Below are 15,582 nucleotides of genomic sequence, written 5' to 3'. Positions count from 1 at the left end.
GCACATTATTGTCATAAGTAGTACTGTAAATAATAAACTAAACTTTCTGGATTAACCATCTCTCCTACCAGACCCTTTTTTTTTAGTTACTTTATTTTGTTTAACCAGTAGTCGGTCTACAGCCAGGGGACCGTGCATGGTGTTAACACGCCCCTGGAAGTCATGAATAATGCCTGTGCAGCTGAGCTCGCGGAGGTGATGTCTCTTTAAGAAAGCTCAGCCCTCCGTCGAAACAATCGTACAACCCCCCAACAAGTCATCGGACCTGTCAATCATCCGGTCGGCGCCCTTTGATGTCGGGACTCTTTGACTTGTCTTTGGGCTCAAATGAGCTGTTTGCTGTTGTAGGGAAACATTAGTCCTCTCTACAACAGGGAGCACGGGGGACGCCACATCTCAACTTTATCCGTACATGTGGTGCGGGTTTTTGCACTTTGGACTGCGGAGATTTAACAGAAAGTCTCTGCTTTATTTGCACTTTTTCGTTGGTTCCAATTCATCTTTGAAAAAAAGTGTTTAACATCGCAAGGGAGGTGGAAAGTAGCAGACATGCCACAGCTCAGCAGCGGCGGCGGGGACGACCTGGGAGCGAATGATGAGATGATAGCGTTCAAAGACGAAGGAGAGCAAGAGGAGAAAATCCAAGAAAACGCGTTCACGGAGAGAGACCTGGCCGACCTCAAGTCCTCTCTGGTGAACGAGTCGGAAATAAATCAAAGTCCGAACGCAGCGGTAGGTGGCACGGAGATTCTCTGTGAGCGTGTGCGTGAGTGAGAAAGCTTGTTTTATTTTACACGCTGCTGACAAGCGTTGAATGAAGCAGAAAAGTGCCGTGAATTGCCTACAGGGTTACAGTAGTAAAACTCCCAGACTACCTCAGGTTTATTACAGTCGAGTGATGCCATGTCCAAGTGGAACATAAACACACCATTAAGTGAGATAAACTGAGCCTACTTTATCTGAAGCTCTAGGAGAACTTTAGTGAGGTAGTTTTGTGTGTGTGTGTGCGTGTGTGCGTGTGTTCCCTTTTTTCTTGACTGCTTTCTTCTTGAGTAGCCTACCTGACCCGTGTTTGTTGTCGGTTCTTCCAGGCGGTCAGACGGGCACAACAGGGCGAACAGAGGGGCTTCTCGGAGAAACACCGGGAGCATCTGAACGGTGGTAAGAGCAAACACTAAAAAAGACCGTTCACATCCGGTTAAGAAAGCTAATTTTACAATACCATGTTAATAGCCTATTATAATATTTTTTTTGTGGTTGCTCGGTAGGCTTGTATACGTGCTGCAGTTTAAAAGCCAACTTCAAAGAGTTTGTTTCAAGTGTAGGCTACACTGCAAAAAAGAAAAGAAAAGAAAAGTCCAGCAGACACCATCTTTCAAATCCGTCACTATGTTGGTGACTTCTTCTGCTTCTGTTCTCATAACTAAAGAGAGATTAAGGAAGAAGTTACCTGCTTTATTAAGCTATCCTAGAGGTAATATGAAACACATATTTGAGTCTCTTGGCCTTCATTATTCTTCTTCTTTTAACTAGATAATTTCACTCGTACACAGCTGCTTACACTGTTTAAATAGCCTATATTGTCTTGAATCTACACATTAGAGTGATGCTCGTGTGCCCAAACACATTTTCGATTGACAGCCTTTATCAAAAGCAACCTTTGACATTTTTTGCAGCGTAGCTTCTTGCCAGACTTCAGCTGTAGGGTCAACCAGGGATTCAGAGGTTTATTTGAAACATTTTCTTGTGAGTGAACACCCCCCCCAAAAAAGAATGCATTCATTTCACTATCTCTCCCTCGATGAAGGCACACTGTTCAGAACAGAGTCGTCTGTAAATCACTTCAGTCATTTGAAAAAAAAAGTAAAAATGGAAAAACTCTCTTTAAGAAAAAAAAAAAAGAGTCAATCCAAAAAGATTAATCTCTCTAAATAATACTCATACCAATATTTATTATTGGCCTATATTTTGTCGTCCTGGTTACATGCCAGGTTAAAGTTTTGGTACGTACAGGGAAAGCTCCACAATGGCTATGATGTCTTCAAATAGCCGAGTAAGTAGTCTGTCTAGCTCTGTGTTTTTAGAGCAGGTATAACCAAGTTATAGCTGACCCTCTGATGCTTAATATGGGTGGTGGTGAGAGAAAAAAATTAACACATAGGCTACAGGAGTTCACGCCTCTCAGGCTGGGTGACGGTTGTAACGCTTTTGTCTTAAGTATTGTCGTCTGTGCTCATTGAAAGGATATAACATGTTGTAACTAGATCACTTGTAAATAGTTCAACTACTCTGTATGCATTTTTATTTTTGAAGCTTTTTCTATTAGTTCTTGAGGCACACAACTAAATCTTATAGCAGATTTTTGGGAGTAAGTATATTTGTTTGGTTTATATATCTAGATGTTTACACTGATAGCAGAGCTCTCAGAGAACAAGGCAGCAGTTGTTGTTGTTTTTTTTTTTTTAAAGGGAAACACTTTGTCTCAATAAAATGTTTCTAAAATGATTGACTTTTCTAACCTACTGCTTGTTATTTTTTTACCATCCGACCTCAGTGTCGAAGCAACAAGATGGAGGCATTTACAAGACGCCGGCTTATCCGGGGTACCCGTTCCTGATGCTGCCTGACCCCTACCTCCCCAACAGCTCGGTCTCTCCATCTGTAAGTCCACTCATGTTTAACTTCTCCTACTGGCTGTAGTATACTGGTCAATGTGTATCAATCAAATGTTTTAAAGCGGATGTCTGAGGTCCTTGTCTTCTTGTGTTTACACCCTTCTTTGGACGCTGTGCGAGTTTGGGCACTCCAGCAACTTCTTGTGTTCACTGAACACTTTCATTGCTTTTTGTTGTTAAACCTCTAAACGATGACGTTTGTGATGCTCTTGCCCTTGTAGCTCATCACTGCTAAATAATAACAAACGTTATAGAGGCAAACACTTTGGGATAAAAACATTTTGAAGCGGGAAGCTGCTGCTTAGTTTAGTTGTTTTTGGCTGAAACCAATCAATGCTGAATAGTGGAGACATTTTTTTGTTCTTTATGTTTAATGGTGTAAATAGTTCTTCAGGTATTTCTGCCTGTTTTTCAGGATTTATTTCAAGATTGTTGTGGGGTAGTGAACTCTCAGCTTTCTAAAAAAAAAAAAAAAAAAAAAGCTATTTGCAGGTCATCAACTTTGATGTTCAGTTTTCACAAACATTTTTATTTTTTTTAACCCTCTACATAAGTTCCCATGAGTATTTCTTTGTTTGTTCATGATATCTGAGGGGGGCTTCAAATTAAAGGTGATTCATCTCACCTGCCTGCTAAGAGTTGCCCTATGTCTTATTTCACAATATACATTTTGATGCAGTATTTTATTTTTTAAAGATATGATTTGCAGTTCGGCCAAGTAATGCAGCTCTCTCTTCTTTCCATAGGAAACAGTTAATTTATTTTAGTACAGTATACTCACACATGCCTTTAGATTCATACAGTGGAAGTGGATTTAAATTAAAGAAACAGAGAGGCGCTGTCAGCTGAAACACACGCTGAGCTCTGCACATCAGTCACAAACTTTACATGTTTTCTGATCTGGGTTTTGAACTAGTGTGTTTTCCCGCGAACCGCTTTATGAAATAAAGCAGTGCTCAAAACATGCTCTGCCTCATGAGCGCCGCGGCCACAAGAGGAAAGGCAAAATGAGCTTGTTTTTGTTTACCCCTTCACCAAAGTTAAAATATGATCGATGTCGTCATCACGAACCGTTTCGCATGACGTTTTCCGTCTGTGAATCACCAGAGATTTGTTGCCGCCTTAACGGCTGATCTTAGTGTTGAACAAACATGGGAAAGACTCGTGGAAGGATTTTAAGTCTGCAGTATCGCTCATCCAGCCAGACAGCTAAAAAAAAAAGAATCATAAAACCCCTTCAAGTCAACCGTACAAACCAATATCCATGGATAGGCGGACTAAATGCACCAAACATGAGTGGCTTTGTTTCTTTTAATTTCTCCCGCGTTGTGTTATCCTGTCGCCTGAATTAACCCCCCACCCCACCTCACCCAGCAGACAAGATGTTATTAGACATCAGAGATGTTTGTTTACCTGATCACATGTAGGCCGATCTAATGTGATGCACATCCAATGAGTAACCTGCAGCTGTATCACAGAATCTACATTATGGACTAAATGTGATTTGCTAATGACTTGCTGAACTTTCTGAGAGAGTCTGAGTCAAGCTGCAGCCTTGTGTTGCAGAGATTTAGAAGAGGTCATTATAGGGTCAAAAAAAAAGATAGACGTTGTAAAGAGAATACCTTCAGTGCTGCTAGAAATACCTCAAGCCCCCACTAAATGTTCTTTTTGACCTCTATGCTATGAGAGACTAGCTTTGTTTTCAATGGTGACAGAAATGAATGTATACGATACGAACGTATCATTTACAAATGTGATAGTAAATTCATTTCTTTACTCCCTTTGGATGGTAACTAAATATCTGTCTGTTGTTCACGATTTAAGGGTGTCATCCCAAACTTTTGGAAAGAGACCAAATGGCCAAAGAAATGACCAAGAAAACAACGGACGGGTTAATAGACAATAAAAATAGTTGCATCCTTAAGAAATTGTATATCTAAATAGTTTAGATAACACACTTTAGTTTTTTTGTGCAGAAAAAGAAACTGATACAAAAGCCGTTTTTTGGCACTCACTTTTACACAATGTTGCACACAAGGTTAATCAGTTTGTTTGTTTGTTTGACAATGTGAGCTTCAGTGTGTCTTCATCAACCCCCCCCCCCCCCCCCACACACACACACACACCCCACACTGTGATTCAAAATCTAAATGAATGAAGTTCTAGTACGAGACAGGGTACTTGTATTTCCTTAAACATCTTCATTGCATAACAGAACAAACATCCGGCGCCGGCTTAGACAAACACGCTGAGCGAGTGTGATGGTATGTGTGGCTCATCGACGTGTCTCCTCTTCTTTTGCCCTTCCTCTCATAATCTGCTCCTCTTCTTCTCGGGACGCGGTCGTGCCAACCGCAGCAGAGCCTCCCAGAGATTGTTTTTGTTGAGGGTGGGGGAGATGAGGGTAAGGAGAGGGGGGGGGGGGGGGGGGTTGGTGGTGGTAGCAAGATAAAGAGCACTTTCTTTCCCCGTGTGTCTTCCAGACTTCACACAATGCTCACTTGTTGCTGCGTCCCTTGTAATTAGCCCGCTGGTTGTGAAGCGGTAGCGACGCATCGGGCCCCCTCTACCTGCCACTTGAAAGGGCTGAGAGTGGTGGTTTAGTCTGGGGGGTTTTCTGGGGGGGAATGATGATTATGGCTGGAGGTGGATCAGAAACTATAGGACTGGGAGACTGAAGGGAAATCGAGCCTGAGTTCTGTGTTTTTAAGTGTTGTGGTGTTAATTTGGGATGAGGCAACGCATGTATCACCTCTGTGTGTGTGCGTGTCTGTCTGTCTAATAATAATAACCTTTATTTATAAGGCACCTTTAAAAACAGATGTTTACAAAGTATTTTGACAGAAAAAGCAATGTCAGGAACACAGAAAAAAGTCTGTGCGTCTGTATGTTTCCATGTCTGACTGCTGTCCCTCTGTCTTTAGACTTTGAAAGATTCTCTGTTTCATTCGAGTTTCTTCTAGCGATGGCATGTCCAGGAGGGGAATGAAGTAATGAGTCATTCTTCTTGTTTTGTTTTGTGCATAGAAAATCTTACAACAGTGAAAATATCCAAGAGTCCAAGCTGATGCTTTTTAGAATACTTAAAAAATAATAATAATAGAAACAGATGGGCTGAACCAAAGATTTTCAGTGTAAAATGATGTCAAAACATCAAATACACACACAAATTCATAGACATAGAAACGAGATGATCAGATATGTTTGTGACTTTTATATGAAGGTCTCTCAAAGGTAAATAAAGTATCAATCACGCTGTATGTTTTGGGACCTTTTTGCTGAACGTTTGTGTTCTGGATGTGAACAGCAAGTCGCTGAACCTGCCTTAGGATTTGCTTCTTTGCTTCGTCCAGAATTTTACACATAAAAACATTTTGTGTGATATCCTGAAATTTCATTCTTAAAAAAAAAAGATCTATTCAGTGAGTGTGGTTCGGATCATCTTTGGAACAACGTATGTCATAAAAGTAATGATTATATAAACTGCTGCAGAGTTAACATGTCTTTAGAGTTGAAATAATTTAACTTAAAATCAATCACTTTCTATGTAAATTCATTTTTGATGCCTTATTGTGTTGAAAAAAACTCAAACGCCAAGCTCTCTTCAATACCAGCTTCTTAGATCTGAAGCATTTTCCCTCAGATTTTTGTAAATTGGACATTTTTTCCAGACCAAACTGTTATTCCAGAAACTAATCTGTATATGAATAGTTTGTAATCTTCTTTTGGAGACTGAATGTTGTTATCATTTACTAACTAAACAACTACATGGGCAGTTTCTCCAAAAACCCTTTGTGTGTTCCTGTAAACCGTTCTAAACTGTTGAACTCATTGTGAGAGCAGCAGCTGAGCGACTGTAAGTCAGATATTAGTTTGTATATTTGTTTGTGCGCATCGTCCCCTCCTGTGGGCATACTCGGCCTTGCCGGTTTGTCTCTTGTTGTACACGACTAATATAATAATTCCATGTTCAGATTCTTTTTATATTCGCTCATTCATGTCTTGTGAATTCATACTGTACATATTAAAGAGTCAAAGTTTCAATGAAAGCCTGACCAAGGACGTCAAACATTTCTCTGTAACATCAGGGTCACATCATTTCCCAGAAGCAGCATTCACAGAGCTGCTTTTATTGTATGAAGATAAACATTATTTTCCACATTCAGACCTGCAGATAATCTGAAATGGACAAGAAAAGATGGCTGAATAGCATCCCTTTGTACTCTGGTATTAATGTAAAATCTCATGTAAAACAGCGTCTAATCTCCACATTGAGAAGTGAAGCCTGCTCACTGGAGAGGCTGCTGCAAACCCTCCTGATCCCATTTAGACATAATTCTCCTATTACTGCATTTCATGGGACATTTCACTGTTGTAACATTAATGTAGATATCAGCAGCCCTTTCAGAGGACGTGGCCAAACAAAAAGGATTTATGGGATTCAGAGATATGAATAAACTCCCTCAGCTTGTTGTCTTCGGATAAAGCCACATCGAGAGTGTGTAAGACAGTGTAACAAACGGCAAACACACAATATCCACGAAGGATATTCATATGTATACAAGCGTGTGTTTTCCCCCCAACTTTGTTGCTGTTAGATTGAGCTTGTATGCAGTGTTCCTGGTGTGTTTTATGTGCCAGTGTGTACTGTATGTTGTGTGTTTGTTTGTGAATGCTGCATGTTGTGTGTCAGTCCTTCTCTGGCTGTTTTTATTATTATTCTGTGGATTACCAGCCGACCGTGTTTTTTTTTTAAAAAAGGGATCATGGTTCTTTGTCGTCTCTGGGAGTCAAACCCCAGTGGAGGACAGATTGTCTGAAACAACCGAGTATCTTCCTCCTCTTTAGCATCCATCCATATTTTCCTCCTTCTTCCTCCACGATCTCTTTTCTCTTTAGTGTTATCATCTCTGCTGCGTCTAAGCACCTCTTTGCTCCAAATCGTTCTTTCCTTAATATAAAAGAGCCAGGGGGTCTGATGAGTGTGAGAACATCACAAGTAACCCAGTAGTTAAATAAAAAGACTCCATCATTCTTAAAGTTGCACTATGAAGTTTTGGTAGAGAAGTATGAAAGTTGGCGAAATGCACAGATTCTGTGCTATATGTTGATAACTCACAAACTGAGGAAAATGTGGTCCCTGGAAAACTGTTTGAAGATAAAATGCTTCGCGACAAGTTTTTGAGCAACTTCAAACATTGTTGATCCATTTTGAAAGTTACAAGAAAGTGAGCAGTCCGTGTTTTCAATGCTTGATGATGGTATAAATACGAGATTAAAGTGAAGAAAGAAAGAGTCAACAGGACGAAAGCAGTTTTCTTGCTTTATATCTCGCCAGACTTTTCTTGTCAACTGTTGTTTGTGACTATAAGTATTTATCAGTTATCATATAACCAGTTCAAATCAAAAGCTTTGCAATTAAACAGAAGACTGGGACGCTGTTTAATTTAGCCTCACATTTCTGACATGATGGTGAAGGATCGATTGATTAAATGTTGTTTATTTAACATAGTATTTAGACAAAATATACTGTCTACTATTCAAGTATTTTAAACTGAATAGTATAAAGAATCTCAGACATGTCCATGTTAGTTACCTTTTGACCGTCAGTATTCTTAATTGAAAGTTGCACTTCCGGTTTCTGCTTCAGAGTAAGAGTCTGTCAATGATATCCTGACTGAAAGCTTTTAACGTGAAACATCAAACTGATAGGACTGATAGGACTCTGACATCAAAAAAAGCAAAGACTGTAAACTGTGTGTTTATTAAAGCGATTTAAGAAAAATCAAGTAGAAGACGACGTCATATTGCATGATTTTTTTTAATGGAGATTTGTGGGCTCAAGATTAGTGGTTGACCCACCCACTAAGACAAAAACAGGAGCCGTCCTTTTTTCTGAAGTGGCCGATGACTCAAGCACGAGGAATTATTAGTGGTCGGTGGTTTTGTTTTGACGAATATTTGGATCACAAACTCTTAGCAGCCATCATTTCATTAGTTCAGTGTGTCTGTCGATTGGTTGGGTTGAAAGAAGCACGGGTTAAAGTTTGCATTTAGAATAGCTTTAACATACTTTTACCTCTAATAGATAGATTGAGAATTTAAACTCTTACTTTTCTAAGAAGTAATAAATGTGTAAGTTGAGTTGATTGTTCAGACAACATTGGAGACGGTCATCGTGTTCCTGTGCAGATCATTTTCCTAAAGCAATTAACCATTAAAGCTTGCGTCTGATATTCAGTGGTGTGCATATTATTCACAGTCAGAGAGGCTGTGAAACTCCCTCTGATGTGGAAGCTGTGGTCACACCAAGCCGTCAACAAACTCCAGAGACAGCACACTGCTCTGAAACTCTTTCCCGCTCACTGTACCTGGACATGCTTACTGTATGAACTGATAGTTGAGGAAAATAGAAACGTTTTTGTCTTTAAATGCTTAAGACAGCACGAGAACTTACTCACTGGAATTTACAAGCCAGAGAGCAGCGTCGCTGTCTTGACTGGGGGGGGGAATTCCTGTTGATTTGACATTTTGTTTCACCGACCAAAAGTGAAAATTGACAGGAAGACTGCTGAGAGTGTTTACATGTCTGGAAAGAGTAGGGGTGATACTTGTCATTTCTTAGACTCTACATTAATTTATTAATTTTTTCAGTTTTCAAAATGTCCCTTCATGACTTCCCTGAACCAACCACAGTTTTGAAACTGTGCTAGGAAATAGCTAGATTAATTAGCCTCTCTTAAAGCACTTCAACTGACAGTCTGTTTGCTTTTTATTATTCAAGGGGAACGTTACGTTTCATGTCTTTAGTCCATAAACGTTTTCACATGCCTCCTCCTCTTCCTTGTATTCCATTCACCATTCTGCTGCTGGTGTTAACAAGCTCCCCTCCCCGTCTCACCCCCTCTTTTTTTTTTCCTCCTCCTTGTATCTCCAAAATAATACAAAGTCGATCCTCTGAGATCAAGGGAATGGCATGTGTGTGTGCAAGCCTCTAGGATCTTGCCACTTCCTTGTTTCCTATTGTATTGCGGTGTTGACAGGGGGGTTGTTCAGTCAGCCCCTAGTCCCTGGGTAAACAATGGCAGCAACACAGGCTGAGGCCTTCCTAATCCCCCCCTTTACACAGACCCCAGGGCTGGGATGAGCGGCGTGGGGGCCTCCCTGCCTCTGACTGGCTATGATAAGGACCCCAGCACTCAAACTTAAGAAGAAAAGCTGCTTTCACTGGAAGGGTGCAAAAGCTCGAGTCGGGTGGAATCTTGTGTCTCTCAAAGTCTTTTGGAGAAATGTCTTGTTATAAATATTCCCTGACTTGAGAGACGTGAAGTAACATTCACATCGTTCACTTCAATTTTTTAAACAGCTGAAAACGTTGGATTTATAAAGTGCAGGTTCAAATTCAAGATTACGGTCGTATAAAGTCAAGATTACAGAGTGAAATAAGGCTCTTGATTGGACAGAAAATCTACATTACATGTGAAAATCCTCCTTTGTGATGGTATCATGAGAGCAGTTTCCGCCTTCAATCACATAAAATGTTGCACATTGTTTTCTCTTTATTTCTTTATCAAGTGAATTCAATCTGCAGAGGCCTTTGTTCTTTTCAATCAGTTTTCTCACTGGTCTCTGAAAACATGTGTTGAGATCATACTAGCAATCTTTTCCCAAGTTGCACACATCACATAATCACATTGTTTTTGTAGTTTTTTCTCATAAAACAACTAAATATGGGCCCCAACAAGTATTTCCAACTTTGAAAGTGCCCTGTAGAGGTACGACTAACACAAGAGAATTACAGATAAGAACTTCGTTGAAAAATGAAAAGACTATGAATAGAATAAGAGACAAATAAAGACAATGCATTATATCTCTTGAAAATAAATCTTTCTTTTCCAGTGAAAACCATCTCAGATATGCATGTTTTTTCTTTAAAAAAAAAAAAAAAGCAGGGTGTCTGTGTGTGTGGTCAAAGGTTGGCAGGCTGACTGAGCCTTGTTGCTGGAGGAAATATGAGCGAGAGTTCAAAAATAGACGTGGATGAAGAAAAAAATGATAGAATATAAACAGAGTTTTTTGAAAAAAAGAGGGGCGTGCTGCAGAGTTAAGATGAGCATTATAGAAGCAGGGGAAAAGGGAGGGAGGGGGGAGATTAAAATACAAATGACCATAAGAGCGTCCTCATCCCCCTGTCGGCTTTGAAGTAGCGCGCTGTGAAGGCACCTAAAGAGAAACGGTTCAGAAGACTATTTCAAGAGGCGGAAATGTTTAAAAGAATATCAGAAGAGGAGGGAAAAAAAAAACCTTGAGATGGCCCCGGGGTTTTGATACCTGTAATTATTCATCCACTTATTTCTTTCCGGCATCGAGGGGAGGTGGGACGAGCAGTAAAAGACAGGTGTTGGCATAGGAAGTGTTGGTTTGTTGGATTGTTTTATCTCTGTCTTCTTATACATCAAGAGAGGCAAAATCTACTTGATTGGACTTTTCTGTTGAAAATAAACGATGAGCTGAAAATGATGCTCATTTGCAGTTTGTTGGGGGTGGAGGGGAATCTTAAACTCAAGTTGGTAACCTTATGTGGTGTGAGTGCTGCTGTTTCTTTAAATTAAGATCACATTTCCAATAATTCCTCCCACGCTTCCTGTAATGAAGAGGATGCCGGAGGTCAAACATGTTGCACAATGCTTTTTTTTTTTCTCCCACCTGAATATCACTTTAGCTGCTATCAAACAACTTCCATAAGAGTTGAAGCTGTGGTTCACAGACCATATTGAGTTTATATTTCAAACTGTACATCTGCCACTGGGCCTTAAATCACCATGCAATATTACCGCTGTGCTGGTGTTATAAAACAAGCAGTCATTACCAAAATAATGGTGATTTTCAGTTATCAAGCAATCAAGCATCATTTCAGTGCATGTCACATTAGGATTTGCTTACATTTATTTACAGCAGTGTGTGTGTGTGTGTGTGTGTGTGTGTGTGTGTGTGTGTGTGTGTGTGTGTGAGTGAGAGTCTCATGAAGGATGACGCGCACCCATGTGAGTCACTGGTCTGTGGATTGAAACCATTCAGTTTCTCCTTTTTTGATGTCAATGACAGCAGTCTCTGTCAGGTACCAGTCCATATCAAAACATTCGCAGCTCATCGATTAAAACGAGGAATAACCAACAACCTGAGTCTGAAAACAGAAGTATTCATCCTCTACGTTACCTTTTTATGGACATTTTGTATTTTTGAAGTTAATCAGACATCATGATGTGTTTATATAGTTGTCTTGCAGTAAAATCACTGTATCATGATATTATCCTTATCATGGGATACTTAGCGTGTCGTATTGACCTTTCATTTGTATCGTTCTATTGTAGCACGAGTTACTCTGTGATTCCTACTCCAATATGTAAGGTAATGTAGAAACTACTGGAGGTTTCCATGTTTGTATGTTCAGCAGCTGTAACACACACACACACACACACACACACACACACGCAAGGTCTGTAGGTCAGTGTGCCACAGTTACAGCCCTGTAAACACGTCGAGTCCCTCCTCTCTCTCCTGCTGCTGCTGGTCATTGAGGAGTTTCAAAGCGCACTGTGGAAAACGAGCTGCAGCTATCTGCCCGTCAGACACAGTGCAACCATACAGAGCTTGAATGTTTGAATGTCATCTGAGGTAGGAATAAAGCCTATAACTTCTTTATAACTAAAGAAGAAGCGGGAGAATCTAAATTAAAGAGCATTTAGTTTGAAACAATACGAAACAGTTATTCCATGCAGCGAGGAGAGGGGCCTGCAGCGTCTGGTTTTGGCTTCTTTCAAACATCAATGTATGAGATTTCCATTTCTTTCACATTTGGGAGGGAATTTCTTCTTGTATGAAGTTGATTATGGTCTGTGGATTGCTGTTAAGAGTGAGAGTTTTTCTTTTTAAAGAAATCATGTGACCTATGGGAATCAAGGTCTTGTTTCATTTCCTCTTTATCACTGTCAATAATCAGCCTGTTGAGCAGTTTCACAAGTCACTATACCTCTTTGGATTAGTGGAGGTTCACACACACACATTAATAATCACCCTGTACTTTCCAAAACATGAAACCAAATCATGTGTAACATCAGAAATAATTTTTAAAAACCAATCTCAGGTGCATTGATGTAACCGTGAATGTTCTTTATGAACTTTAAAACATATGATGAGGTCATGAAATGTAACTATGCACTGTATGAAGTCTACAGACCTACATGAGACTAAATCATTTGATCATTCAGAGAATGATAAATAATCAGGACGAGATCATTTAAAAAAAAAAAAAATCCTGACCCTGGTCAAGGCCAGAGAGGAGACACGGGTCAAATAAAGTTTGCCACAGGTTAAAAGGTCCAGGGGACAACTTTGGTTGAGAGTCCACGTCTCTGCTCTTACATCATAGGGAAACAAGAATGACTTGCATTATGTACATGTGGACAGACGTTAGTTAAAGGGATAGTTTGGAATTCTTGAAGTGGGTATGGTACTTGTCAATAGTGACAGGAGATGCCAGTCAGCATTTTATTGAGAAAACTGGGGGAGGGGGGCGTTTGTATGTCATTTAGCTAGCTGGTTAAAGCCACCCATTCTGCCTCGATGTATGGTTCGGCCAGTTTCTCAATAAAAGGGCAGAGGCGACCGGCATCTCCTGTGGTTTACACACTTATTATTGACAAGTACCTCATACAACCGTACTTCAAAAACTCTGAACTGGCACTTTAAGTTTGTGAAAGAAGAGAAGCTCAACATATTAAACACAATTCAATTCATCATGACGCTTAAAAGTGAACCTGACTTATTAACCTATTTAAACAATGAATGCAGACATGAAGTGTAGGACTGTGCTAGGTAGTGACCTCCACTCATGTTTACTTAAACCTGCTTTAAGCTTGCAGTCTGAGTCACGCCAGTGTGTCTGCATGTGTGCTGGATCTACGACTGTTTGCAAACAAAGTCAGTGTGACGGCCATATGTGATGCTACATGACAATTTGCCATGTGTTCTGCCTCTTTCATCTGTCCCGGTGAGGAAATTTACAACCTGTTTACACTCTTCCACGGAGAGATGGAGGTGTGAGTGTGTATGCGTGTGTGTGTGTGTTCTCAGAGTTAGGGAACTCACTTCACATCTTGTTGTTGTGTGCGTTTAAGTGTTAATCATGCACAGGATAGTACTTTGATTCTTGTATGTGCATGTTTCCTTGGTGTTTTGTTCAGTTGGTGGCTGCGTCTTATTCTTACATTTTCCTCGACCAACACTGGCTCTGTGACTTTTTGACCGTGACTTTGTTTTCTGTCCCTCACTCTGTAGCATTTCATATTTATGAATTTAAACATAGATCCTCTGTTGCTTGAACGGCGATTCCTTCAGTGACGTTTAAGACATTATCAAATGAAAAAAAAACGTTGGATGCCAATATGTAAATATGTCAACTGAGAGAGATTCAACAACCAGTCATCTGATATTCAAACTGTGCGCATTAATCTAGAAACTAGTCAGGCTCAGTCCAAAAAAAAAAACCTCTACTCGCATAAATAGTTTCTTTTTGAACGGTCAAATCATATTTGGAAGGATGATAATGAATCACGCAGGACTGTTTCTTGTCTTAATGTTTAGATTTGGTTATCTCCAAAATACTGAGCCCCTCTATTAGATCTTTTTACCACATCATTTGATGTGTAACAGATTTGTCCAACCATCTTGGGCCAGTGCTGTAAAGTATGATGACCATCCCTATGGTGTAACATGTTAATCAGCTCTTCACCTTTCTGACCGGATTGTTAGTTAATAATCAGATAAGTAATAAATGTAATGCTTAACTTTGCTGAAAAATAGATACCATGTTTAGATTTGATGTAGTTAAATCTAGCGTCAAGGATGTTTCAGAGAGAAAGAGATGTGTCAACACCCAGTCTTGGTGTGTTGATGTTAGTAATTGATAATCCCCTTTGAATATTTCTCCCTCCTCTACCACCGTACTAACCTCAGCCCGACCTTTATCACCACTTTAATGTGCACTTGATTAAAATAGCCTTCTTAAAAATAGTCCACTAAATGAAACTCAAACCCGTCCTCCTCCTCCACCCCGTGCCCGTGGCTCTGCCCAGACCAGCTGGAGCCTCCACAGCCGCATGAAGCAGCCCAGCACACATGGCTGTGATCACACACACACACACACACACACACACACACACACACACACACACACACACACACACACACACACACACACACACACACACACACACAGAAGCAGAAGTCTAATCCTCCCTCATATGATATTCATCTGCTGAGGGAGGGAAGCAGCCTCCATCATCATAAGCTATTCGCATACACACACACACACACACACACACACACACACACACACATACACACACAGGTCCAACACACCATTAATAATGTTCTAACACACAAAGTGAAATAATAATGTTAACTACACACAGTAATGTTAAATTTGTAATAATCACATACATTCATAGCTCTATGGTACGTCTTCACTTCCTTCTTCCTCTGTATGAACACTCAAACACTGACATACGTCACACACACACACACACACACACACACACACACAGCAACAGTTACCTCAAAGTGTGCTCACTTTAACAACACAGCTAAACAACGTGGTATGTTGTATTAGCCTATTTGTTTCCCTTGCAAATTAACAGTTAATTAATCAAAAATGTTATGTGTATAATTTAGCCCTCAAATTGCTATGATGAGTTGTCCTTTAACATGTTTGTTAGTTATTAAGTTAAATCAGAGAATACTTATTTAGGCATAAACTACAAAGGCAGATATCTTTGTGTCAGAGGCTGCACAAACCTCCCATGAATCCTCAAGGCTGCTCTGGAGGCTTGTTATAAAACAATGC

The 15,582-nt window shown here is 40.1% G+C and overlaps 1 protein-coding gene across 12 annotated transcripts in view; it reads left to right on the top strand.

The window, feature by feature from the left end:
* The first annotated feature begins 250 nt into the window (after positions 1 to 250).
* The window catches only part of tcf7 (transcription factor 7), a 62,009-nt gene continuing 46,677 nt past the window's right edge, over positions 251 to 15,582 (top strand). For 5 of the 12 annotated variants that reach the window (XM_020635612.3, XM_020635610.3, XM_020635619.3 and 2 more), the window contains exons 1-3: positions 253 to 732; positions 1,092 to 1,161; positions 2,555 to 2,661. In XM_020635612.3, coding sequence (XP_020491268.1) covers positions 550 to 732; positions 1,092 to 1,161; positions 2,555 to 2,661 — 360 coding nt within the window. In that variant the 5' untranslated portion in view covers positions 253 to 549. Of the gene's footprint in view, positions 733 to 1,091; positions 1,162 to 2,225; positions 2,369 to 2,554; positions 2,662 to 15,582 lie in introns of those variants that run through there. The other 7 variants (XM_020635609.3, XM_020635608.3, XM_020635614.3 and 4 more) reach the window with 4 other exon arrangements.

The sequence above is a fragment of the Labrus bergylta genome, chromosome 14 (genome assembly GCF_963930695.1).
Source record: "Labrus bergylta chromosome 14, fLabBer1.1, whole genome shotgun sequence".
In the NCBI taxonomy this organism is placed as follows: Eukaryota; Metazoa; Chordata; class Actinopteri; order Labriformes; family Labridae; genus Labrus; species Labrus bergylta.
The sequence above is the reverse complement of the archived record's forward strand: the minus strand, read 5'-3'. Positions and strand labels throughout refer to the sequence as shown.